At 49.4% G+C, this 26,441-nt stretch overlaps 1 protein-coding gene and 1 long non-coding RNA gene across 6 annotated transcripts in view; one reads left to right on the forward strand and one right to left on the reverse strand.

Annotated features, from left to right (window-relative positions):
• Positions 1–26,441, forward strand: part of LOC140735804 (rho guanine nucleotide exchange factor 2-like) — a 182,525-nt gene that overhangs the window by 75,343 nt on the left and 80,741 nt on the right. For all 4 annotated transcript variants that reach the window (XM_073061288.1, XM_073061286.1, XM_073061287.1 and 1 more), the window contains one exon: positions 4,783–4,945. In XM_073061288.1, coding sequence (XP_072917389.1) covers positions 4,783–4,945 — 163 coding nt within the window. The remainder of the gene's footprint in view (positions 1–4,782; positions 4,946–26,441) is intronic.
• Positions 327–25,796, reverse strand: LOC140735808 (uncharacterized). Of its 2 annotated transcripts, none has more exons than XR_012100815.1 (4): positions 25,460–25,796; positions 10,170–10,379; positions 9,144–9,309; positions 327–443 (listed from the first exon to the last, which is right to left on the reverse strand). It is a non-coding gene; the product is annotated as an uncharacterized lncRNA (long non-coding RNA). The 2 variants fall into 2 exon arrangements; XR_012100816.1 differs by lacking the exon at positions 327–443 and adding an exon at positions 7,724–8,007.

Consider the following 26,441-nt stretch of genomic DNA (forward strand, 5'->3'; position numbering starts at 1 on the left):
GGAAGCCCCTTGGATAGCAAAAAGCTATTATTACCCTTAGGGCCATGACCACGGTGCAGTGCTTTAACTAAATGTGTTGGCATGACATACGAGATTCTGCAGATGCTAGAAGTCTTGAGCAGCTTACAGAAATGCTGGAGAAGCTCAGCGGGTCAGGCAGTATCTACAGCGCTGTTTGTGACCACTGTAGAACTTTCTCAATTTCTGCATAAATATGACCTAAAGTGTGATCATATTTTCACGCCAATCCTAAAACTAGATAAAGATAACCCAATTAAATAAATAACACAAAAACATATACCTGTTCATTTACTTGTTGAGGGAAATTATCCAAAATTACATGTATTGGTTGGAAACAGTATGTGAACCTTATACGAAAGCTCTTTGGAGTCTGGTGTTCCAATCAATGGGATGAGATTGGAGTTCTGGGTTGTAGAGTTGCCCTGCCATATTAAAAAGACACACAAAGTCAGCTTACTGATGGAGCCTGCTCTTCTCAAGAAGATCTCTTTATGTGCACCATGCCTCGATCAAAACAACTTTTAGAGGATCTTAGAGTAATACTAGAGATGCATCAAGCTGGAAAAGGCTACCAAAGCATTTCTAAAGACCTGAGTGTTCATCAGTTGGCAGTAAGAGAATTTGTCTCCAAATGGAGGAAAATCAGTACTGTTGCTACTCTCCCTAGGAGCTGGCATCTTGTGAAGCTCACACCAAGAGCACAACGTGCAATGCTGAAGGAGATGAAAAAGAACCCAAGGGTAACAGCAAAAGACCTGCAGAGATCTCTAGAACTTGCTAAAGTCTTTGTTCATGTGTCCACTATAAGAAAAACACTGAACACGAATGAAAAGAAAACATTGCTGCAGGTCTCAAGTTTGCAAAAGACCACCTAGATGTTCTACAATGCTTCTGGGACAATATTCTGTGAGCAGATGAGACAGAAGTTGATCTTGTTAGCATAAATGCACATTGCTATGTTTTGAGGAAAACAGCAATTGGTGTTGCACACCAACACCAAAACCTCATCCCAACTGTGAAGCATGGTGAAAGGAACAGTATGGTTTCGGTTGGCTTTGCTGCCTCAGGGTCTGGACAGCTTGCAATAGTTGAATTCAAAATTGTATCAAGATGTTTTACATGAGAATGGCAGGGTAGCAGTCTATCACCTGAAGCTTAATTAATGTTGGATAACGCAACAAGATGATGATCTGAAAGACAAGAGTAAATCAACAACAGAATGGTTTAAAATGAAGATTGATGTTTTGGAATGGCCATGTCAAAGTCCTGACCTTAATCCCATAGAAATGAACCTGAAGCAAGCAGTTCGTGCAAGGAAGCCCACCAGAGTTGAAGCAGTTTTGTAAGGAGGAATGGTCTAAAATTCCTCCAAGCCAATGTGCAGGACTGATCAACAGTTTCCGGAATTGTTTGGTTGAATTTATTGCTATACACAGGGGTTACACAAGTTTACTGAAAGCAAAAGTTCACATACTTTTTCCATGTAATAGTGGGCCATTTTTCTCAACAAGTAAATTAATGTCCTGCTGAAGGGTTTCGGCCCAAGATGACGACTGTACTTTTTTTCCCATAGATGCTGCCTGGCCCACTGAGTTCCTCCAACATTTTTTGTGTGTTGCTTGGATTTCCAGAATCTGCAGATTTTCTTTTGCTTTTGAAATGAACAAGTATGCTGTTTTTGTGTGTTATTGGGTTCTCTTTATCTAGTGTAGGACTTGCATGAAGATCTAATTACATTTTAGGTCACATTAATGCAAAAACAGGAAAAATTCTACAGGGTTCACAAACTTTCTAGCTCTACTGTATTGGAAGGGAATAAACAGTCACAGTTTCAGACTATGAACTTTCACCTGGGTACCCTCTTGAAGTTTTGATGAAGCATCTCAGCCCAAAATGTCCATTAAAAAAAATTCCCACCACAGAATCTGCCAGACCTGCTGAGTTCCTCTAGCATTTCGTGTCTGTTGCTGAATGTATTGACAAGATGACATGAGTATGAAAATTTCTTGCAGTGCATTTTACTCCTGGGTATAATTTTTATAAAATGAATAAACTTTACTACTGATGTACAAAAAAAATCCCCTGAGGCAGGGATTGATCTCAAGGGTTTCTATGCCCTGTGGGCCCCAGGCCTTATCCGTTCTCCAGAGGCCCTGCAGGTCGGGACAGTGCGGGAAGTGTCGAGAATGCACTGGGTGAACTTGAGGAGCTGGTGATGATGTAGTTAAAGCTGATGAATTTGGCATGGGTGCAGAAAGCAGCACCAATGCAGTTGTTGACGGAGTGCAGAAGGAGTTGGGGAAGCCCCTCAAATGTAGACTGTTCCACGAAGCTAGCCCAAAGGCAGGTGTAAAAGGGGACCCACGCAGGTACCCATGGAAACACTGCTGGTGTGGTGAAAGTAGGAGGAAGCAAAAGAGATGTTGTTGAGGGTGAGAACCAGCCAGAGGTGGAGGGGAACTGTCTGGGTCTGTTGTCCAGAAAGAAGCAGAGAGCCCCGAGGCTTTTCCTGACAGAGAATGCAAGTGTATGATGGTGAAGGGGAAGCAGTAGCAGCCAGGGAACTGAAGCTGTTGCTGTAGCTAGGTGATGTCAGAGGTTAGCTGTATTTGTCACATGTACATCGGCGTACAGAGTGAAATGTGTTGTGTCGGTACGAGGATGTGCTGGGGGCAGCTTGCCAGTCTCACCCCCATAACTTACTAACCCTGACCCGTACCTCTTTGGAATGTGTGAGGAAACTCGGGTGGTGACGGGGAGAGGGTACAAACTCCTTACAGACAGCACTGGGAGTTGAAACAACACACACAAAATGCTGGTGGAACACAGCAGGCTAGGCAGCATCTATAGGAAGAAGCACTGTCGATGTTTCGGGCCGAGACCCTTCGTCAGGACTGGGAATTGAACGTGGTTTGCTAGTGCTGTAGAGCACTGTGCTCGCGAGCGTGCTGTCTTTGCGTTCAGTTCTGGCTGCCTTATTACAGGAAGGATGTGGAGGGCCTGAGGAAAGTTTTCAGGGTGCTGCCTGAGATGGAAGAAGGTGGACAAACGGATTGTTTCCTCCAGTGTGACGGAGGCTGAGGGTGTTTATATGTATATGAAAGGCATGGATGGAGAATGTGTCTTTTTCACAGGTTGGAAATGTCTGATACATTTAGGGTGAGAGGGGATTTTCAAAGGAAATTTGCGGGGTAAGTGTTAACAAAGAGAGTGGGGGCTGGGTGTATGACTGGAATGAGTTGCCAGAGGTGGCGGTGGAGACAAATACAATCGAGTTGTTTAAGAAGCTCTTAGTTAGGCACATGAATGTACAGGAAATGGAGGGTTTAGTGTAAGCAAGCATCATTAATTGGTTCAGCATAAGATGATGGGCCGAAGGGTTTGTTCTTCTGCTATTCTGTTCAGCGTTCTAAGTTCCGGAAGTGTCTGGAGACCCCGTTGAATTCCACCACTGTCTTGTGGCCTTGTCCCACATCCTAGTGTCTGCTGTCTCCTGTGTCCCCCTCCCAGTCTGCAGGTGGGAGAGGATCGAAGGACAGGGGCCACTGTGGGTAACTCGTTTGCAGGAGAGTTGAGGGAGGCTGTTCCAGGCAGTGTTCGAAGCTGAGAGGTGTGAAGTTTGTTCTTTGGACAGAAGAATGAATGACAGGAAGCAATTTACAGATCATAGAACGAGTACAGCCCTTTGCCCCCCCGATGTTACACTGAACTCATTAAACAAGCAATTAAACTCCAAATTAAGCTATAAACCCCAGAGGTTCTGCAGGTGCTGGAAATCCAGAGCGACATAGAAATGCTGGAAGAACTCAAGCCCCTGACGTTGGTTCTCTTTTCCTCTCCATAGCGTTCCTCCAGCACTTTGTGTGTGTTCCCTAACTAAACTAACCCTTTTACTGTCACGTGGTCCATATCGGTCTGTTCATTGCACATTGCCGTGCCTGTCTCAAACGTCTCTATTGTGTCTGCCTCCACTACCACCCCAGGTACCCAGCACTCTGTGCAACGAACCTTACCCTGCACATCTCCTTAAACTTCCCCCTCTCTCCTTCAGTGCATGCCCTCTAGTATTAGACATGTAAAAGACAGCAAATTGTCCATTTGTGCCTCTATAAACTTACAAATTCAAATCACGTTTTCCATCAGCTTCTGCCACTCCAGTGGGACATGTAATGTAGAAGGTATTATGCTGACTGCCTGGTATAGGACACGAGGCTTCAGAGAGTAGTGGGCATAGCCCTCCCCACCACTGACACCATCCACCTGCAGTTCTCCCTCAAGGTGGCCATGCTCTATCTAGCTTATGTATCCCTTTTATAACCTTTATCAGGTTTCCCGTCAGCCTCCGCACCTCTCAGGTTTGCCCAGTCTCTCTGCATAGCGCATGCTCTCTAATCCAGGTTTCCTCGTGGTGAACCTTTTCACAGCCTCACATCCTCCCTGTAACAGGGGGACCCTGTACTCTGGGTGCAGCCTAGCTAGCCCCTGCTGCTCAATGTCAACGTAAATTTATTACCAAATTATATAGATGTCATCATATACTAACTGCTTTAAGATTAATTTTCTTGAAGAACTGACCAGAACGGGATATGATACTTCTGTGTGGGGAGGATTGCTCGGTAAGACAGGTGCGTGTCCGCGGATGATGCCTGCTCCCTGTCAGAAGTGATGGGGACATTGAGGGGCAAGTTGAGATGCCGTTACTGGGGGCAGTGGTGTTGGCCAGCAGTCACCTGGTCCTGACCCGCTGTGTTCGTCTTGCAGAACAAGGAGCGAGAGAAGCAGAAGGAGCGAGAGAAAGAGGCGAAGGAGAGGGAGACCAGGATCACCAATGGGCACCTCTTCACCTCCATCACCGTCTCGGGAAACACCCTGTGCTATGCCTGTAACAAGAGCATCATCACCAAGGAGGCCTTCGTCTGCCCCAGTGAGTCCATCTCCCAGCAGAGGGGTCAAAGAATGGAGGGAGAGAGGGGCTGTAGAGAGTGGGATGAGAGAGGGGTCTGGAAATCAAGGGGGGAGGGAGAGAGAGAGAGAGAGAGAGTGAGTGAGTTTGGGTCTGGGAGAGAAGTGGGAGGGAGAAAGAGAGGATGAATCTGTGGAGGGTGGAAGAAGCGTGACAGGAGAGAGAGAGGGGGCAGGGGAGTGAGGGAGGCTTGAGGGAGAGGGGCAGAGGAGTGAGGGAAAGAGGATCCAGGAAGTGAGGGGAGAGAGGGGTCCGGCAATTGAGGGAGAAGCAAAAAGATGAGGGGGAGGAGGGAGGGTCAGGGGAATGAGGGAAGAGCAGGGGAGAAGAGAGAGAGTGGGGGAGGAGGGAGACTGAGGACATGAAGGGGCAGAGGGAGGGAGAGAGGACTGGCAGAGTGAGGGGGCAGGGAGAGAGCAGACAAGGGACAGAGGGAAGGCAGTGGTCTGAGAAGCCAAGGGGATGGAGTGTTTGGGTCCTGAGTCTGGGAGGGTGAGATCTATTTGAAGTTTCTCCATAATCTCTGATGGGATTCAAACTTGGGGATTGCAGAGTTGGCTTTCTAAACACAAGGACTCTGCCCTGTTACCCCATTGACGGCCTGTGACTATTGTCAGAAGTTGATGTCCTCACAACACAGCTGTTGCCAGCCCAGATGTTGAGGGTGGGCCTTGCTTGGTCTGCACACCAGATGGTGAGAGGACAGACTTTGTTCATTTGCTCCCCAGATGTGTGTGAACATTGCTGGTGGACAGCCCAGATGTTGAGGGTGGGCCTTGCTTGGTCTGCACACCAGATGGTGAGAGGACAGACTTTGTTCATTTGCTCCCCAGATGTGTGTGAACATTGCTGGTGGACAGCCCAGATGTTGAGGGTGGGCCTTGCTTGGTCTGCACACCAGATGTTGAGAGGACAGACTTTGTTCATTTGCTCCCCAGATGTTGAGGGTGGGCCTTGCTTGGTCTGCAGCCCAGATGTTGAGAGGACAGACTTTGTTCATTTGCTCCCCAGATGTGTGTGAACATTGCTGGTGGACAGCCCAGATGTTGAGGGTGGGCCTTGCTTGGTCTGCAGCCCAGATGGTGAGAGGACAGACTTTGTTCATTTGCTCCCCAGATGTGTGTGAACATTGCTGGTGGACAGCCCAGATGTTGAGGGTGGGCCTTGCTTGGTCTGCAGCCTAGATGTTGAGAGGACAGACTTTGTTCATTTGCTCCCCAGATGTTGAGGGTGGGCCTTGCATGGTCTGCAGCCCAGATGTTGAGAGGACAGACTTTGTTCATTTGCTCCCCAGATGTTGAGGGTGGGCCTTGCTTGGTCTGCAGCCCAGATGTTGAGAGGACAGACTTTGTTCATTTGCTCCCCAGATGTTGAGGGTGGGCCTTGCTTGGTCTGCAGCCCAGATGGTGAGAGGACAGACTTTGTTCATTTGCTCCCCAGATGTGTGTGAACATTGCTGGTGGACAGCCCAGATGTTGAGGGTGGGCCTTGCTTGGTCTGCAGCCCAGATGTTGAGAGGACAGACTTTGTTCATTTGCTCCCCAGATGTTGAGGGTGGGCCTTGCATGGTCTGCAGCCCAGATGTTGAGAGGACAGACTTTGTTCATTTGCTCCCCAGATGTTGAGGGTGGGCCTTGCTTGGTCTGCAGCCCAGATGTTGAGAGGACAGACTTTGTTCATTTGCTCCCCAGATGTTGAGGGTGGGCCTTGCTTGGTCTGCAGACCAGATGGTGAGAGGACAGACTTTGTTCATTTGCTCCCCAGATGTGTGTGAACATTGCTGGTGGACAGCCCAGATGTTGAGGGTGGGCACTGCCCTGGTTGGTGAGGAGCACGTGGTATTGGCAGAGGAAAATTAGAAAATGCATGGGGCAGTGAGGGATAGTCCTTGATTAGCTAAGTAAAGTTCAATGGCAAAGACAGTCACTAAAAATAACCACAAGGGAGAAGCAGAAATAAATGTGGCTTGGGCAGAAACAGTTCTGGCAAAATCTGACAGATCTGAACGTCTAAGTCACTTCCTGTCCAATTACTGGGAAAGGAGTTATAACCGATGTAGAAATTATTGCTACAACTGACTACAAAGGTGCAAAGGGGTAAAACAGGAACAAATGCCCTGTTCCTGATACCTCCCATCGCAGAGTTTTAAGAACATTGTTCTTCAATAATTCTCTGGGTTGTGAAACTGTCCCTGTTGTCTAGACAGGAGCGTATGTAACAGGAGAGGTGAGGAGTGTAGGGGAACTCTGAAACTCAGTCAGCCTGACGTCAGTTCTGGGTAAAATGCTTGGGCAGGATTCGTCATTTACAGCTTGGAACATCCTGAGGCAGAATTGTTGTGACAGGGAGAAAATGCATTCAACCACTGAGTTATTTTTCGACATCGAGCAGGGTTGATAGGGGTTGGGGGGAGCTGGTGGATGTACATAATGTATACAGGCCCTTCGGCCCATGATGTTGTGCCGACATTTTAACATACTCTAGGATCTAACACTTCCCTCCAACATGGCCCTTTTTTATTTCCATCCTCCATCTGCAGTCTTAAGAATTTCTTAAATGTCCCTAGTATGTCTGCCTCTACCAGGGTATTTCACATCTGCACCGCTCTGTGTAAAGAGCTTACAGATGCCAGAAACAGTACATGAACCCTTTGCAACCTGGTTTTCTGCATTAATTACTCATAAAATGTATTCTGATCTTCATCTAAGTGACTATAGTAGACAAACACAATCTACCTAAACTAATTGTACTTTTCATGTCTTTATTGAACATGTTGTTCAATCATTCACTGTCCAGGCTGGAAAAAGCATATGAACCCTTGTATTCAATAACTGGTCAAACCTCCTTGACCGGTAATAACCTGCACCAAACGTTTCCTGTAGCTGCTGATCTGGCTTGCACTGAGGAAAAAGACTGTGACCATCCACATTATCTTTGCCCCTGATGATTTTATATAAGCACTCCCGACGGCCTTCAGAGTTCCGTAAGGCAGACAGATCAAACGGTTCCTCTGTGTGTGTGTACTGTCGAAAGAAGAAACACAAAGCAGCTGGATGTATAAGTCAGGGGTTAGTGAGAACAGGAAACGAAAGGAGCAGTCAGTCAGAGCCATTGGTAAGCGGACAACTAGTCAATCCCAAGGGTTTGGACATTCACAACACTGATATTTGAAAGTAGCAAACGGCGGGAGAGGATGCATGAGTTCTCAGATCCCAAATCTCTCCAGATTCTCAAATTGCCGTGCTGATCACTGGAAAGTAAATGAAAACCCATAATGTACAAAAGGAAAGAGCAGTGAGAGAGTGTAATACAATACTGTGTCCCAGTGTTATACAGTGACAGACCTGTTCCCCCCGTGTTATACAGTGACAGACCCATCCCCCGTGTTATACAGTGACAGACCTGTTCCCCCCAGTGTTATACAGTGTCAGACCTGTTCCCCCCGTGTTATACAGTGTCAGACCTGTTCCCCCCGTGTTATACAGTGACAGACCTGTTCCCCCCGTGTTATACAGTGACAGACCTGTTCCCCCCGTGTTATACAGTGTCAGACCTGTTCCCCCCGTGTTATACAGTGACAGACCCGTCCCCACCGGTACCGTACCCCGGTGTTAAACAGTGACAGACCCGTCCCCACCGGTACCGTACCCCGGTGTTATACAGTGACAGACCCGTCCCCACCGGTACCGTACCCTGGTGTTATACAGTGACAGACCCGTCCTCACCGGTACCGTACCCCGGTGTTATACAGTGACAGACCCGTCCCCACCGGTACCGTACCCCGGTGTTGCACAGTGACAGAACCGTCCCCACCAGTACCGTACCCCGGTGTTAAACAGTGATAGACCCGTCCCCACCGGTACCGTACCCCGGTGTTACACAGTGACAGACCCTTCCCCACCGGTACCGTACCCCGGTGTTATACAGTGACAGACCCGACCCCACCGGTACCGTACCCCGGTGTTATACAGTGACAGACCCGTCCCCACCGGTACCGTACCCCGGTGTTATACAGTGACAGACCCGTCCCCACCGGTACCGTACCCCGGTGTTACACAGTGACAGACCCGTTCCCTGCTGCCCTGTGCTCTGTGACCGTGGCACTGAGTGGTTAGCTACAGCATTCACCCCCACCACTCGGCACCCGTCACCCCCTCACCCGTCTGTCATGAGGCTGTGGTGACTGTGCCATATTCGCTCTCTGGGAGTTGTGCTGCGCTGTGGGGTTGGCATGGATTCTGGCTGCCAGGCACCAGTCTGTTCAACCCGCAACTCGGGCAGTTCTGTGCCAAGTGACGTTTGTACAAGTGCTGATCTTCGATCCCCTTCAGAGAAGTAGAGATGTCAATAGATGGGTGTAGGAGCTCCCCCCCCTCGCCCTCTGTCCCATTTGTTCCCTCCCACCATCTCCCTCCCTCACACATCACCCATTTCCCTACCCACCCCCTCATCCCCTCTTCACACTCCTCACCCCATCTCCCCACTCAGTTCTCAGCCCCTCCCCATCTCCCCACTCACCCTCACACCCTCCCCATCTCCCTACTCACCCCCCACCCCTCCCAAATCTTCCCCCTCAACCCTCTTTCGTCTCCACATCTCCACACTCACCACTCACCCTCCCCACTCCGTTCCCCCCTTCCATTCCCTTCCCTGTGCTTCCTGCCTCTCCCCTCTCCTCCTCCTCACCTTCCCTCTTGCCCCATTCCTCCCCCTACCCCCTCCACCCTCTCCACCCATCCTCATGCCTCCCCCTCGCGCTTCCCCGTTGCCCCTCCCCCTTCCCCTCGCCCCTCCCCCTTCCCCAGCTCCTTGCCTCCTCTGCACTCACCCTCCCCTCCCGCTGCTGTCACTTCACAGCTGCTTGGCCTGAGACAATGCCTCCTTTCTCCCCAGCTGTTGGCTGTGTGTGTGTGTTATGACACGTCAGGCTGCTCTGCCCCGCTGCCTGCCCTTTATCCTGTAAACAGTTATGAGAGGTTGTGAAAGCAGCCGGTGACGCCCAGACACTGGAATTCAGTCTCCCTGGCGCAGACCCACAGCTGACCTGCCGACACACTAAGGCTTTAATCATTTCACCCTCTGCCTGCAGACCACCCTGCCTTCTCAGCCTGTCCGAATGGCCACAGACGCGGAAATTCCATTAACCCCAGCCCAGCCCAGCACTGAAACGGGGGCCCAAACTTACTCTCCAGAAGCTGAGTCCATTCTTGTCCTGACGGTCTTCCACGGCATCTGACTTCGCTTGCACTCCACCAAGCCCTTGCGCTGCTCTAATATGCACAGTGAGATCCCATCAGCAGAGAAGTGAGAAGGCAGTGCTTTAGAGTGTATGCACTTGACCGCTAGAAGCCGGTCAGGCCGAAGGTCCGGTTTCCATACCGCTGGGAAAACAGGTCTGAAAAATAGCAGGTGAATTCTAATGCAAACAAGTGTGAGGTGTTGCACTTTAGAGGAGCAGCCAGGGTGGGTCTTACACAGTGAACGGTAGGGCAATGAGGAGAGCGGTAGAACAGAGGGATCTGGGAATACAAATTCATCATTCCTGAAAGTGGCGTTGCAGGTAGACAAGGTAGTAAAGAAAGCTTTTGGCACATTGGTCTTCATAAATCAATGTACTGAGTACAGGAGTTGGGATGTGATGTTGAAGTTGTGTAAGATGTTGGTGAGGCCTAATCTGGAGTATTGTGTGCAGTTTTGGTCACCTACCTACAGGAAAGGTGTAAATGAGGTTGAAAGAGTGCAGAGAAAATTTACACGAATTTTGCCGGGACTTGAGGAACTGAGATATAGGGAAAGGTTAAATGGATTGGGACTTTATTCCCTAGAACTTAGAAAACTGAGGGGAAGTATGCACGATTATGAGGTGGGTAGATAGGGTAAATGCTAGCAGGCTTTGTCCACTGGAGTTGGGCGAGGCTGGATCGAGAGGGAGAACTTCTTCACTCCGAGGGTGGTGAGAGTGTGGAGTGAGCTGTCAGCACGTGTTGGATGTGGGGTCGATTTCAATGTTTAGGAGAAATTTGGATGGGGTGGCAATGATCCCAGTGCAGGTTAATAGAATAGGCAGATTGGCCTGTTTCTGTGCGGTAGGGTTCTGTGACTCTATCTGTGCCCTGCCTCTGATACGGGGTGAAGTTTCCTGCAGTCTGTCCTATCTGTACCCTCATAATAAAAGTCTGGACTATTTTCTAAATGGGGAGAAAATTCAGAAATTGGTCATGTAAAGGGACTTGGGAGTCCTAGTGCAGGATTCCCTGAAGGTTAACTTGCAGGTTGAGTCAGTGGTAAGGAAGAGAAATGGAATGTCATTCATTTCACGGGGTCTAGAATGAAAAAGCACGGCTGTAACGCCAAAGCTTCCTCAGGCATTCTTCAGACCACACTTGGAGAATTGACAACATGTTTGGCCCTCCTATCTTTAAAAAAAGGATGTGTTGACATTGAAGAGAGTGCAGGTGTTCACGAGAATTATCCCAGGAATGAAAGGGTTAATGCATGAGGCGTGTTTGATGCCTCTGAGCCTGTACTCTGTGTAGATGGAGTGGACATACGGGGGAGTCTAACACCAAAGGTTGCAGCCTCTAAATCAAGGGATATTCATTTAGAAAAGAGATGAGGATGAAGAGGTCAATACTCCCCAATGCCATTAGGCTTTACAATTCAACTGCCAGGAGTAAGATATGTTAAAGTGCCAGGGTTGATTGTATTTAATGTATTTAAGTAAACTACTTAAGAACTTTTTAAAAGCTATTATTAATGCTTTTTGAGAGAGTGATTTTGAGGCATATCATATTTTTACTGAGTTAAGTATTGTATGAAATTAGTTTTGCTACAACAAGTGTATGGGACATTGGAAAAAATGTTGAATTTCCCCATGGGGATGAATAAAGTATCTATCTATCTATCTATGAGAAAGAATTATTAGCCAGATGGTAGTGAATCTACGGAATTCATTGCAACAAACGGCTGTGAAATCCAAGTCATTGGATATGTTTAAAGTGGAGATTGATAATTTCTTCATTAGTAAGGACATTGAAGGCCACAGGGAGAAGGTATGCAAATTGGATTGAAAGGGGCAATAAATCAGCCATGATCAAATGGCAGAGCAGAGTCACTTGGCCGAATGTCTTATGGTTCTCCGTTCCAGGGAGAACAGAACCAACCTTTTCTGCATCTTTCTTGTAACTGAAACACTACATCCCAGGCAACGTCCTGTGGAAACCCCTCTACCCCCACTCCAGTGCAGTCGCTTCCTTCTGGTGCGGTAACCAGAACTGCACAGTGCTCCAGCTGTGGCCTGACCAGTTGTTTATAAAATTGAACTAAGTTGAACTATAATCTCCATGCCTTTGTGCCAGCAAATGAAGACTGGTTTATCTACCAGTGCAGTCATCTTTGGAGATCCTTGCTGTTACACACCTCAGTGTTCCCCAGGAGTCAGGACGTCATGTTACACACCTCAGTGTTCCCCAGGAGTCAGGACGCCATGTTACACACCTCAGTGTTCCCCAGGAGTCAGGACGTCATGTTACACACCTCAGTGTTCCCCAGGAGTCAGGACGCCATGTTACACACCTCAGTGTTCCCCAGGAGTCAGGACGTCATGTTACACACCTCAGTGTTCCCCAGGAGTCAGGACGCCATGTTACACACCTCAGTGTTCCCCAGGAGTCAGGACGTCATGTTACACACCTCAGTGTTCCCCAGGAGTCAGGACGCCATGTTACACACCTCAGTGTTCCCCAGGAGTCAGGACGTCATGTTACACACCTCAGTGTTCCCCAGGAGTCAGGACGCCATGTTACACACCTCAGTGTTCCCCAGGAGTCAGGACGTCATGTTACACACCTCAGTGTTCCCCAGGAGTCAGGACGTCATGTTACACACCTCAGTGTTCCCCAGGAGTCAGGACGCCATGTTACACACCTCAGTGTTCCCCAGGAGTCAGGACGCCATGTTACACACCTCAGTGTTCCCCAGGAGTCAGGACGCCATGTTACACACCTCAGTGTTCCCCAGGAGTCAGGACGTCATGTTACACACCTCAGTGTTCCCCAGGAGTCAGGACGCCATGTTACACACCTCAGTGTTCCCCAGGAGTCAGGACGCCATGTTACACACCTCAGTGTTCCCCAGGAGTCAGGACGCCATGTTACACACCTCAGTGTTCCCCAGGAGTCAGGACGTCATGTTACACACCTCAGTGTTCCCCAGGAGTCAGGACGCCATGTTACACACCTCAGTGTTCCCCAGGAGTCAGGACGCCATGTTACACACCTCAGTGTTCCCCAGGAGTCAGGACGCCATGTTACACACCTCAGTGTTCCCCAGGAGTCAGGACGCCATGTTACACACCTCAGTGTTCCCCAGGAGTCAGGACGCCATGTTACAGCTTTATAAAACTCCCGTTCGGCCACATCTAGAATATTAAGTTCAATTCTCCCCATTACCGGGAGGATATGGAGGCTGATGGAGAGGTTCACCAGGATGCTGCCTAGATTTGAGAGCACGAGCTATAATGAGAAGTTGGACAAACTTCTCAGGAACGGTGGGGGAATGGGGCAGTTCTGATGGAATTTTATAAGGTATAGGAAAGGTGTCAACAAAATAGAGAGAGTACAGAGAAGATTTATTAGAATGTTACCTGGGTTTCAGCACCTAAGTTACAGGGAAAGATTGAACAAGTTAGGTCTTTATTCTTTGGCGCGTAGAAGGTTGAGGGGGGACTTGATAGAGGTATTTAAAATAATGAGGGGGATAGATAGAGTTGACATGGATAGGCTTTTTCCATTGAGAGTAGGGGAGATTCAAACAAGAGGACATGATTTGAGAGTTAGGGGGCAAAAGTTTAAGGGTAACATGAGGGGGAATTTCTTTACTGAGGGTGATAGCTGTGTGGAATGAGCTTCCAGTAGAAGTGATAGAGGCAGGTTCGATATTGTCATTTAAAGCAAAATTGGATAGGTATATGGACAGGAAAGGAATGGAGGGTTATGGGCTGAGTGCGGGTCAGTGGGATTAGGTGAGAGTAAGCGTTCAGCACGGTCTAGAAGGGCCGAGATGGCCTGTTTCCGTGCTGTAATTGTTATGTCTTATATGAGAAGCACAGATAGAGTAGACAGTCAGAATCTTGTTTCTAGACTCTTGAGTAGAGGTGTTTGAGAGGCTCCTGGTTATGGGTTAGACCTAGGTGGGGTTTATAGAGCGCGACCATAACTCTCAGCCTAACACCTGGGTGGAGTGGGAGACGCTGAGGAGAGGACGGGAGGACCAGTCTTTGCCTGACTGGTATGGCATCTCGGCCCTCTGACTACAGTTAGCCACGTGCTGGCCACGTTTTATTAACTTGACTAACCCTGCCCCACCCATGAAACCTCCCCTAGCCTTGCTGGACCCTATGGCCATTCAGAAAACAGCATTTGGATAAGGGTTATGGCCCGAAACGTGAAATGTTTATTCTTCTACGTAGATGCTGCCTGACCTGCTGAGTTCCTCCAGCATTTTGTGTGGTGTTACGGTCTCCTCCCCGCTCTCTGATTTGTTGTTTAACAAACAGACCACTACCCCTCCCCACCCTGCCAGCTTCTGATGTTTCTATAAGTTATTTTTGTCTCTGAGTAGTTTGTGAATGTTGTTCCCGACAGCATGTGTCCTTTTGGCAACTCCGAGCTGGGAAGAGCTTGGATCGTTGTGCAAAACGATCGCTCCGCCCCCTTGCTTCAGACTCCCCAACCCCCTCCCTGCATGCCCCACCAGAGACTCACTGAGATGATGCAATGGGTCTGTACCTCTCCACAAGCACGGGACTTAAAGGAGCATTTGGCCAGGGCGGGCGTAGCAGCAATTGCTGTATGCCAATTAGCCAATTGTTAACTGATACCTTGACAACTGGCTGCACAACAACAGCCTGAGGCACGTGCTGCTGTCTGTCACTGCCACAGTCGGCACAGGAGATAGAGAATAGGGAGAGACAGAAAGACACATTCATCGGGCCAGGCATGGCACAGGGTCAGACAGAGTGAGGCTTCCTCCATGCCATTCTATCACACACTCCCGGGGTCAGACACAGAGGGAAACTCCCTCCACACTGTCCCATCACACACTCCCGGGGTCAGACACAGAGTGAAACTCCCTCCACACCGTCCCATCACACACTCCCGGGGTCAGACACAGAGTGAAACTCCCTCCACACCGTCCCATCACACACTCCCAGGGTCAGACACAGAGTGAAACTCCCTCCACACCGTCCCATCACACACTCCCGGGGTCAGACACAGAGTGAAACTCCTTCCACACCGTCCCATCACACACTCCCGGGGTCAGACACAGAGTGAAACTCCCTCTACACTGTCCCATCACACACTCCCGGGGTCAGACACAGAGTGAAACTCCCTCCACACTGTCCCATCACACTCCCAGGGTCAGACACAGAGTGAAACTCCCTCCACACCGTCCCATCACACACTCCCGGGGTCAGAAACAGAGTGAAACTCCCTCCACAGTGTCCCATCACACACTCCCGGAGTCAGACAGAGAGTGAAACTCCCTCCACACTGTCCCATCACACACTCCCGGGGTCAGACACAGAGTGAAACTCCCTCCACACTGTCCCATCACACACTCCCAGGGTCAGACACAGAGTGAAACTCCCTCCACACTGTCCCATCACACACTCCCGAGGTCAGACACAGAGTGAAGCTCCCTCTACACCGTTCCATTACGCAATCCCGGGGTCAGACAGAGAGTGAAACTCCCTCCACACCGTCCCATCACACACTCCCGGGGTCAGAAACAGAGTGAAACTCCCTCTACACCATCCCATCACACACTCCCGGGGTCAGACACAGAGTGAAGCTCCCTCCACACCGTCCCATCACACACTCCCGGGGTCAGACACAGAGTGAAACTCCCTCCACACCATCCCATCACACACTCCCGGGGTCAGACACAGAGTGAAACTCCCTCCACACCGTCCCATCACACACTCCCGGGTCCAGACACAGAGTGAAACTCCCTCCACACCGTCCCATCACACACTCCCGGGGTCAGATACAGAGTGAATCTCCCTCTACACTGTCCCAACACACACTCCCGGGGTCAGACAGAGAGTGAAACTCCCTCCACACCGTCCCATCACACACTCCCAGGGTCAGACATAGAGTGAAATTCCCTCCACACCGTTCCATCACACACTCCCAGGGTCAGACACAGAGTGAAACTCCCTCCACACCGTCCCATCACACACTCCCAGGGTCAGACATAGAGTGAAACTCCCTCCACACCGTCCCATCACACACTCCCGGGGTCAGACACAGAGTGAAACTCCCTCCACACCGTCCCATCACACACTCCCAGGGTCAGACACAGAGTGAAGCTCCCTCTACACCGTTCCATTACGCAATCCCGGGGTCAGACAGAGAGTGAAACTCCCTCCACACCGTCCCATCACACACTCCCGGGGTCAGACATAGAGTGAAACTCCCTCCACACCGTCCCATCACACACTCCCGGGGTCAGACACAGAGTGAAACTCCCTCCACACCGTCCCATCACACACTCCCGGGGTCAGACACAGAGTGAAACTCCCTCCACACCATCCCATCACACACTCCCGGGGTCAGACACAGAGTGAAACTCCCTCCACACCGTCCCATCACACACTCCCGGGTCCAGACACAGAGTGAAACTCCCTCCACACCGTCCCATCACACACTCCCGGGGTCAGATACAGAGTGAATCTCCCTCTACACTGTCCCAACACACACTCCCGGGGTCAGACAGAGAGTGAAACTCCCTCCACACCGTCCCATCACACACTCCCAGGGTCAGACATAGAGTGAAATTCCCTCCACACCGTTCCATCACACACTCCCAGGGTCAGACACAGAGTGAAACTCCCTCCACACCGTCCCATCACACACTCCCAGGGTCAGACACAGAGTGAAACTCACTCCACACCGTCCCATCACACACTCCCGGGGTCAGACACAGAGTGAAACTCCCTCCACACCGTCCCATCACACACTCCCGGGGTCAGACACAGAGTGAAACTCCCTCCACACCGTCCCATCACACACTCCTGGGGTCAGACACAGAGTGAAACTCCCTCCACACTGTCCCATCACACACTCCCGGGGTCAGAAACAGAGTGAAACTCCCTCCACACCGTCCCATCACACACTCCCAGGGTCAGACACAGAGTGAAACTCCCTCCACACCGTCCCATCACACACTCCCGGGGTCAGACACAGAGTGAAGCTCCCTCTACACTGTCCCAACACACACTCTCGGAGGAGATGACTGAATCAGATATAACTTCTTCATTTAAGGGGCATTTCAACTGATAGATGAACTCTTCACCTCAAAACCCATCTTATTATGATCTTGCATCCTTTACCTGCTCTGCGCCTCCTGTGTAGCTGTGACAATTTATTCTATATTCTGTTCTTTATATTACCTCAATGTACTATGTAATGAATTGATCTGTATGAGTCGTGTGCAAGGCAAGTTTTTCACTCTATCTCAATGCATGTGACAATGAACCAAAGCCAATACCAGTTACATTTGCAGACACTTGGAGACAAAGCACAGACCGATATGGCCCTCATGCTTACTGTAGATTGGCAATAAGGTCAGCATGTGTGGGGTGGGCCGAAGGGCCAGTTGTGTGCCATACAACATCTAAAAGGTACTTGACAGGTAAATGGAATGAAAAGGTTTCAAGGGATATGGGCAAACTGGGTAACTGGGATGGGATTCTTGGGCATGGGCAGGCAGGTTGTGCTGAAGGGCCTGTTTCTGTGACTCTGTGAGCCGAAGGGCATGGAGATGTTGCTCGGACACCCCCACCCCGCTCTACCAGCTGAGTGGCCATGTTACATGCCCAGTAACACGTGAGTCATGCAAGGAATCTCCTCTGATTCTGTGACTGGAAATCCCTGACCACCAAGGGAGCTATTGATACAAACACTCAAGCCCTTCAGACTAACGGGTCCATGGTGTCCAGGATTCCCATCTAAGATAGGCCAAATAGCATCTGTCCCTTATCCCTCTAAACCTTTCCTATCCGTGTACGTGTCCGTATCCCTCTAACCCTTTCCTATCCGTGTACCTGTCTATATCCCTCTAAACCTTTCCTATCCGTGTACCTATCCGTATCCCTCTAAACCTTTCCTTTCCGTGTACCTGTCCGTATCCCTCTAAACCTTTCCTATCTGTGTACCTGTCCGTATCCCTCTAAACCTTTCCTATCCGTGTCCCTGTCCATATCCCTCTAAACCTTTCCTATCCATGTACCTGTCCTTATCCCTCTAAACCTTTCCTATCTGTGTACCTGTCCGTATCCCTCTAAACCTTTCCTATCCGTGTACCTGTCTATATCCCTCTAAACCTTTCCTATCCGTGTCCCTGTCCGTATCCCTCTAAACCTTTCCTATCCGTGTCCCTGTCCATATCCCTTTAAATTTTTCCTATCCGTGTCCCTGTCCGTATCCCTCTAAACCTTTCCTATCCGTGTACCTGTCCGTATCCCTCTAAACCTTTCCTATCCGTGTCCGTCCGTATCCCTCTAAACCTTTCCTATCCGTGTCCGTCCGTATCCCTCTAAACCTTTCCTATCCGCGTACCTGTCCGTATCCCTCTAAACCTTTCCTATCCGCGTACCTGTCCGTATCCCTCTAAACCTTTCCTATCCGTGTACCTATCCGTATCCCTCTAAACCTTTCCTATCCGTGTACCTGTCCGTATCCCTCTAAACCTTTCCTATCCGTGTACCTGTCCATATCCCTCTAAACCTTTCCTATCCATGTCCCTGCCTTTTAATTGTTAATGTACCTGCTTCAACCATTTCCGCTGGCAACTAGTTCGATGTACTGATCACCCTCTGGGTGAAGAAGTTGTTGCTCAGGTTCCTATCAAATCTCTCCCTCTCACCTTAAACCTGTGCCCTCTGGTTCTTGATTCCCAACCCTGGGAAAAGACTGTATTCACCCTGTCTCTGCCTCTCATAATTTTATGCTCCTCTTTCAGGTCACCACCTTATTCTGGCTTCATCCCCCTTCCTTTCTCGTCCCGATTAAGGGTCTCAGCCTGAAACATCGACTATTTGCCTGACCTGCTGTGTTTAGTTTAAGACTTCCAGCGTCTGCAGAATCTCTTGTGTCACTTCTGCTCTTTGAACCCAGCCAAGAGGAAGTCTGTGCTGGAAGACTTGTTGTTTGTCACTTGTGCTAACAATTTGGATGTGAATGTCAGAGACTGGATGGTGTTGTTGATAGTGTGGAGTCTGATTACATGCAGCAGTAATGTTAACAAGTTATCAAATAGTCTGGGAAGAGCAGATGGAATTTAAGTGCAGTTTGGAAGGTCATTAGTCGTTAGGTTGTAGGGAGTATTGTGGAACAAAGAGACCTTGGTTACAGCTATCCCTAAGGTGGGAGTGTGCACTCAGTGGCCACTTTATTAGGTACACCCGTAGACCTCATTAATGCAAATATATAATCAGCCAATCATGTGGCAGCAACTCAATGCATAAAAGCATGCAGACATGGTCATGAGGTTCTGTTGTTCAGACTAAATTTCAGAATGGGGAGGAAATGTGATCTATGACTGACCATGGGATTATTGTTGGTGCCAGGTGGGGTGGTTTGGGTATTTCAGAAACAGCTGGTGTCTAGGATTTTCATGCTCAACAGTCTTTGGAGTTTAAAGTGCGAAAAACAAAACAACATCCAGTGAGAGTCCAGTTCTGTGGGTGAAAATACTTTGTTAATGTGAGAGGTCAGAGGAGAATGGCCAGACTGGTTCAAGCTGACAGAAAGGTGATGGTAACTCAAATAACCACGCGTTACAACAGTGGTGTGCAGAAGAGCATCTCTGAACGCACAACATGTCGAACCGTGAAGTGGACGGGCCGCAGCAGCAGCAGAAGATCATACCAGAAGTAGCTATAAAGTGGCCACTGAGTGTAGGTGGAAAGGATGGTGGAGAAGTTGTACGGGAAACTTGTCTCCATTAGCTGGGCACAGAATACAAGAGCGGGGAGGTTATGGTCCAACTTTCTAAACCATTGGGCAGGCCACAGCTGGAGGGAGCACTGTGTGTAGTTCTGGTCACAGACCCTCGGACGGAGGTGACTGCACTGGAGAGGGTGCAGAGGAGATCTCCGTGACATTTTATTTTTATTTAGAGATACAGCATTGTGACAGACCCTTCAGTGCCAACAAGCCCGCCCTGCTCAATTGCATCCATGTGACCAGTTCTGGTGACCCCGCGAGTTCTGTCTTTATAATGAAGGGCTGGTTCGTGACCACCACCTGTTGAGATTGTTGGTGACTCTGAAGCACAGGTTTTGAATATTGACACCTCCCCAGGATGGAGGAGTGTGCAAAGCTGAGATGGTGCTCAAATACAAGTATGCACATGTACGAAACGTACTTTCACCAGTGTCACAGGCACACAGAATCAGATAAGCAGCATTCACAAGAAAAAAACATTTTATACAGTACTGTGCAAAAGGTCTTAGTGAAATATGCAGTGCCTATAAAAAGTACTCACCCCCCCCCCCCAAAAGAAAATCTGCAGAAGCTGGAAATCGAAGCAACACACACAAAATACTGGTCTCAACCCAAAACATCAGCTACTCATTTTCACAGATGCTGCCTGGCCTGCTGAGTTCCTCCAGCATTTTGAGTGTGTTGTTTCAGCCCACCCCCCTGGCAGTGTGCATGTTTTGTTTTACAACATTGAATCACTGTGGATTTAATTTGGCTTTTTTTGACTCTGAACAACAGAAAAGACACTTTTGTGTCAAAGTGAAAATAGACCTCTACAAAGTGATCTAAATTAATTACAAATATAAAACACAAAATAATTGATTGCATAATTACTCACCCCCTTCAAGTCAGTATTTAGTAGATGCACCTTTGGCAGAAAGTACAACCTTGAGTCTGTGTGGGCAGGTCTCTATCAGCTTTGCACATCTGGACAATGCAATTTCTCCCCATTCTTCTTTACAAAACTGCTCAAGCTCTGTCAGACTGCACGGGGTTCACGAGTGGACGGCCCTTTTCAAGTCCAGCCGCAAATTCTCAATTGGACTGAGGTCTGGACTCTGACTGCAAGACATTAACTTTGTTGTTTTTAAGCCATTCCTGTGTAGCTTTGGGTTTATGCTTGGGGTTATTGTCTTGCTGGGAAACTAATTTTCTCCCAAGTCGCAGTCCTCTTGCAGACTGCATCAGGTTTTCCTCCAGGATTTCCCTGTATTTTGCTGCATTGACTTTACCCTCTACCTTCACAAGCCTTCCAGGGCCTGTTGTAGTGAAGCATCCCCACAGCGTGATGCAGCTACCACCCTGCTTCACGGTAATGTTGGTGTGTTTTTGCTGATGTATGCTGTTCGGCTTACGCCAAATATAGCGTTTCTTCTGACAGCCAAAAAGCTCAATTTTAGTTTCATCAGACTGTAGAACCTTCTTCCAGCTGACTTCAGAGTCTCCCATATGCCTTCTGGCAAACTCTAGCTGAGATTTCATGAGAGTTTTTTTTTAATTTGACTTTTTTTGCCACTGATCAACAGAAATGTTGACTTCTCCCATAAAGCTGTGACTGGTGGAGTACCTGGGCAACAGTTGTTGTATACGCAGTCTCTCCTATCTCAGCCTCTGAGGCTTGTAACTCCAGATCTGTCATCGGTCTCTTGGTGACCTCCCTCACTAATCTTCTTGCACGGTCACTCAGTTTTTGAGGACGACCTGCTCCAGGCAAATTTACAGCTGTGCCATATTCTTTCTATTTTTTGATGATTGACTTAACCGTACTCCAAGGATATATTCAGCAACTTTGAAATTTTCTTGTATCCGTCTCCTGATTTGTGCTTTTCAATAACCTTTTTGTGGAGTGTGCTTTTGTCCTCATGATGTAGTTTTTGCCAGGATACCGACTCACCAGCAGTCGGACCTTCCAGATACAGGTGTATTTTTACTACAATCAATTGAAACATCTTGACTGCACACAGGTCACCAAAAACAGATTTCCATTTAACTAGTTAAGTGATTTCTAAAACTAATTGGCTGCACCAGTCATGGTTTGGTGTGTCATATTAAAGGGATGTGAATACTTATGCAATCAATTATTTTATGTTTTATATTTGTAATTAATTTGGATCACTTTGTAGAGATCTGTTTTCACTTTGACAGAAGAGTCTTTTTCTGTTGATCTGTGTCAAAAAATGGCAAATTAAATCCACTGTGATTCAATGTTGTAAAACATGAAAACTTGCAAGGAGAGTGAATAATTTCTACAGGCACTGTATATAGTTCGGGCGCCGAAGACTTTTGTATTTGTCAATGTGGAGTGGAGAGCGAGTTTGTAAATCCGACGGGAGCAAAAGATGTTAAGAAAGGTGAGGGTGGAGTGCTGTGGGAGGGGTGTAAGACAAGTAGCAAAGAAGGAGTGCCGGGGGTGGGGCAGATAGATCCAGCTCTGAGATGCCAGGCAAGGTAATTTGATTCCAAACAATTGGTTTATTGATCATTTCGGAATGTCTCTCTGGTGCTTCCCACTACCTCCCCTCTCCCTTCCCCACTTCTTGCCCCCTTCCCACTCTCAGTCCACAACAGAGCCCCATATCAGAATCAGGTTTATCATCACTCACATATGTCATGAAATTTGTTTATTGTATGGCAGCAGTACAGAGCAATACATAAGATTACTACAGTATTGTGCAAAACTCTGAGGCACTCTAGCTGTGCCCAGACTGTAAATTACACAATTTTTACAAGAAAGAACAGGACTAGAACAAAAGCAAAGTGCATATACTGAGGTAGTGATTGGGGTTGTGCCGGTCGGTTCAGGAACCGAATGGCTGAAGGGAAGTTGCTGTTCCTGAACCTGGTGGTGTGGGACTTCAGGCCTCTGTACCTCCTGCCCGATGGGAGCTGTGAGAAGATGGCCTGGCCCAGGTGGTGGGGGTCTCTGATAATGGGTGTTGCCTCCTGTAGATACGACCGATGGTGGAGAGGGATGTGTCTGTAATGTCCACTCCTCTCTAAGGCGTTATATGTTTCTGTGCATTCAATTTGCGGTACCAGACGGGATACTTTCAACAGTATATTTGCAGAGGTTTGTAAGAGTGTTCAGTGACAAGCCGGGCCTCCTTAACTTCCTAAGAAAGTGAAAAGGTGTGTGTTTCTTGTAGTTGCATCTACACTCAGTGGCCACTCTGACAGATACAGCTGAACACCAGCTCGTTAGTGCAAATATCTCATCAGCCAATCAGCTGGCAGCAACTCAGAGGTTCAGTTGTTATTTAGAAAGGAGAAGGGAGTTTGATCGTGGAAGGATTATTGGTTCCAGATCGGGTGGTTTGAGTATCTCAGAAACTGCTGATCTCCTGGGATTTCGGATACAATGGTCTCTAGAGTTTGCAGAGAATGGGGCAAAAACGCCTTGTTAATGAGGGAGGTCAGAGGAAAATGGCTGACTGGTTCAAGTTAACAGGAAGGCAACAATAACTGAAATAGCCATGTGTTACAACGGTGGTGACCAGAACAGCATCCCTGAACTCACATCACATTGAAGTGGATGGGCTACAGCAGCAGAAGGCCATGAACGTACACTCAGTGACCACCTACAGGAGGTAGCTAATAAAGTGGCCATTGAGTATATGTGCTGGGCTTAGGAGTTTAAAGCTTCTGATCCCCTAATGTATGTTGTACAACCCCTTGCCACTCCTTCTGCTGCTCCCAGCGGACCCACCTCCCCTCTACATTCCCCAGTATACAACCCCTGCTCCCGTCACCTCATTTCCAGTCTCCAGCTAAGCTGGATGCTGTTAGCTTGAGAATACTCATCTCCTTTTGTTTCTTTCATCTCCTTCCACTTCACCTGTCACCTCGGGACTCCGCTGCTCTGAGCTCCTCCCTCCCCTCCGCCTCGTGCTCTGAGCTCCTCCCTCCCCTCCTCCTCGTGCTCTGAGTCTCCCATGAGTCTCCTCCTCGTGCTCTGAGTCTCCCATGAGTCTCCTCCTCGTGCTCTGAGTCTCCCATGAGTCTCCTCCTCGTGCTCTGAGCTCCTCCCTCCCTTCCTCCTCGTGCTCTGAGCTCCTCCCTCCCCTCCTCCTCGTGCTCTGAGCTCCTCCCTCCCCTCCTCCTCGTGCTCTGAGCTCCTCCCTCCCCTCCTCCTCGTGCTCTGAGCTCCTCCCTCCCCTCCTCCTCGTGCTCTGAGTCTCCCATGAGTCTCCTCCTCGTGCTCTGAGTCTCCCATGAGTCTCCTCCTCGTGCTCTGAGTCTCCCATGAGTCTCCTTCTCGTGCCAGAGACTTCGAGGGGTGACCTGCGGAGGACTGCGGTATCCTGCAGATCGGAGGCAGGATGATGTGTCCGTGTCTTTCAAAGCCACTTTGACAGCTCCATCTTGCTGCACATAAACATGGTGCCTGTTTGCTGGTCATTTGAGTTCCCATGGTGAGCCAAGACATGAGAACGCAGAGAGTCCTGCACAGAAGCAAGCCCTTCTGCCCATTTCATCTGTGCTGACCACAAGCCATCCAGTGTGTGTGTGTGAGAGAGAGATATGGATACGTTTGGAATTGAACCCCATCTCTAGGGCTGTGAGAAGTTGTACAAACGTGGGTGGTTTTTTCTGGAGCAGTGCTGGCTGAGGGCAGACCTGATAGGGATTTGTAAGATAATTGGAGGTAGAGATAGAAGAGACCAGCTGGTGTCTTCCCCCCCCCCCCCAAGGTGAAAATGCATAATACCTGAGGGCGTGTATTTAAGGTGAGGGGGGAAAGTTCAAAGGAGACGTGCAGGGCCAGTTTTTTTTGCACCAACAGTGGTGGGTACCTGGAATGTGCTGTTGGGGTGGTGATGGGGGCAGAGATTATTAGGGCAGTTTAGATGCCCAGACACACAATAAATATAAGACCATAAGACAGGGGAGCAGAATTATCTGCTCGGCCTTCCATCATGGCTGATCCTTGTTCCCCTCCTCAGCTCCACTCCCCAACCTTCTCCCCATAACCTTTGATGCCCCAGATGTGCAGGAATGGAGGGCGATGGACATTGTATGTGTGTTGAACTACTAGTTTAATTGGTTCAGCACAACATGGTGACCCAGAGGTGTGGTCTTCCAGCTGTTTTGTGTTCTAACCAAAGACACCATGGGACTCATACCAGTTGTGACAGAGTCTGCATGTGACCCCACCCCCCACCCTCCAAATAGCTCTCTGGTTTCCTGCCACATCCCAACAAGGCTGGTTAATTAGCCTGTGTAAATTGCGCACCTTCCCCCAGCGTATGGACAGCGGGGGGTGGGGCGGTGGGTTAAGAGCATATACTGTGAAGAGCTCTTGGATGGCGGTTGCCAATGGTAGTCTAAAGGACCTGTTTCCGAGCTTGATGACTCCACAATTCTCACTTCCTGTTTGCGCAGGGAGAAAATGAGAGCGAGGTTCCCTTGCCAACACACTTACCCCTCTCCAGCAGAGACCAGGAGCCATTTCTCTGCCTCCCTTCCCCCCACAGGCCGCCCAGCCTGACGCAAGCCTTATTTATAGTTGCAGCAGTTCTGAGACTGAGAAAGCGGAACTCTTGCCTGCGGACAGAGGGGATGATAGTCTCGATAGCAACACAGGAACTGACCTCACCCGGGCTGGTGAAGGAACCTGCTGGGGCCAGGAGTCCAAAGAGCAACTTGGTTACTGAGTGGAGGGGGAATTAGTCATGCCTGTGGTAGCACTTTGAACAAGACCCCTCACCTTCCTCCTGTTATATATAAACACACTCAAACACACTCTCACACACAGAGACAGACACACACACACACGCACGCACGCACGCCCGCCCGCCCGCCCTGCCAGGGGCTGTGTGCTTCATCTCTGTTACCCTAGCACCTCCACCCCACCAGCCCCTCCCTACCGCTCTGCAAACCTCCTTCCCCTTTCAAAACTTCCTGCTGAGTCCAGGCTCAAGGTCAGCGCACCGCCCTGAGTTTCTGGTAATAATTCCAGCACGCTGCCGCCTGTCTGCTGTCCTCGTGTAACGCAGCACGGCGTTCCCTCCCCTCCGCTCCTCCTTAACCTCCTCCACAGCACGGCACTCCCTCCTCATTGCCCCTCCCTCAGCATGGTGCTCCCTCCTCATTGCCCCTCCCTTGGCACGCGCTTCCTCCTCATTGCCTCTCCCTCGGCATGTGCTCCCTCTTCATTGCCCCTCCCTTGGCACACGCCCCCCATTGCCCCTCCCTCGGTACTCGCTCCCTCCTCATTGCCCCTCCCTCGGTACTCGCTCCCTCCTCATTGCCCCTCCCTCGGTACTCGCTCCCTCCTCATTGCCCCTCCCTCAGCATGGTGCTCCCTCCTCATTGCCCCCCTCAGCATGGTGCTCCCTCCTCATTGCCCCTCCCTTGGCACGCGCTTCCTCCTCATTGCCCCTCCCTCGGTACTCGCTCCCTCC

Source organism: Hemitrygon akajei, chromosome 11 (assembly GCF_048418815.1).
Source record: "Hemitrygon akajei chromosome 11, sHemAka1.3, whole genome shotgun sequence".
Lineage (NCBI taxonomy): Eukaryota > Metazoa > Chordata > Chondrichthyes > Myliobatiformes > Dasyatidae > Hemitrygon > Hemitrygon akajei.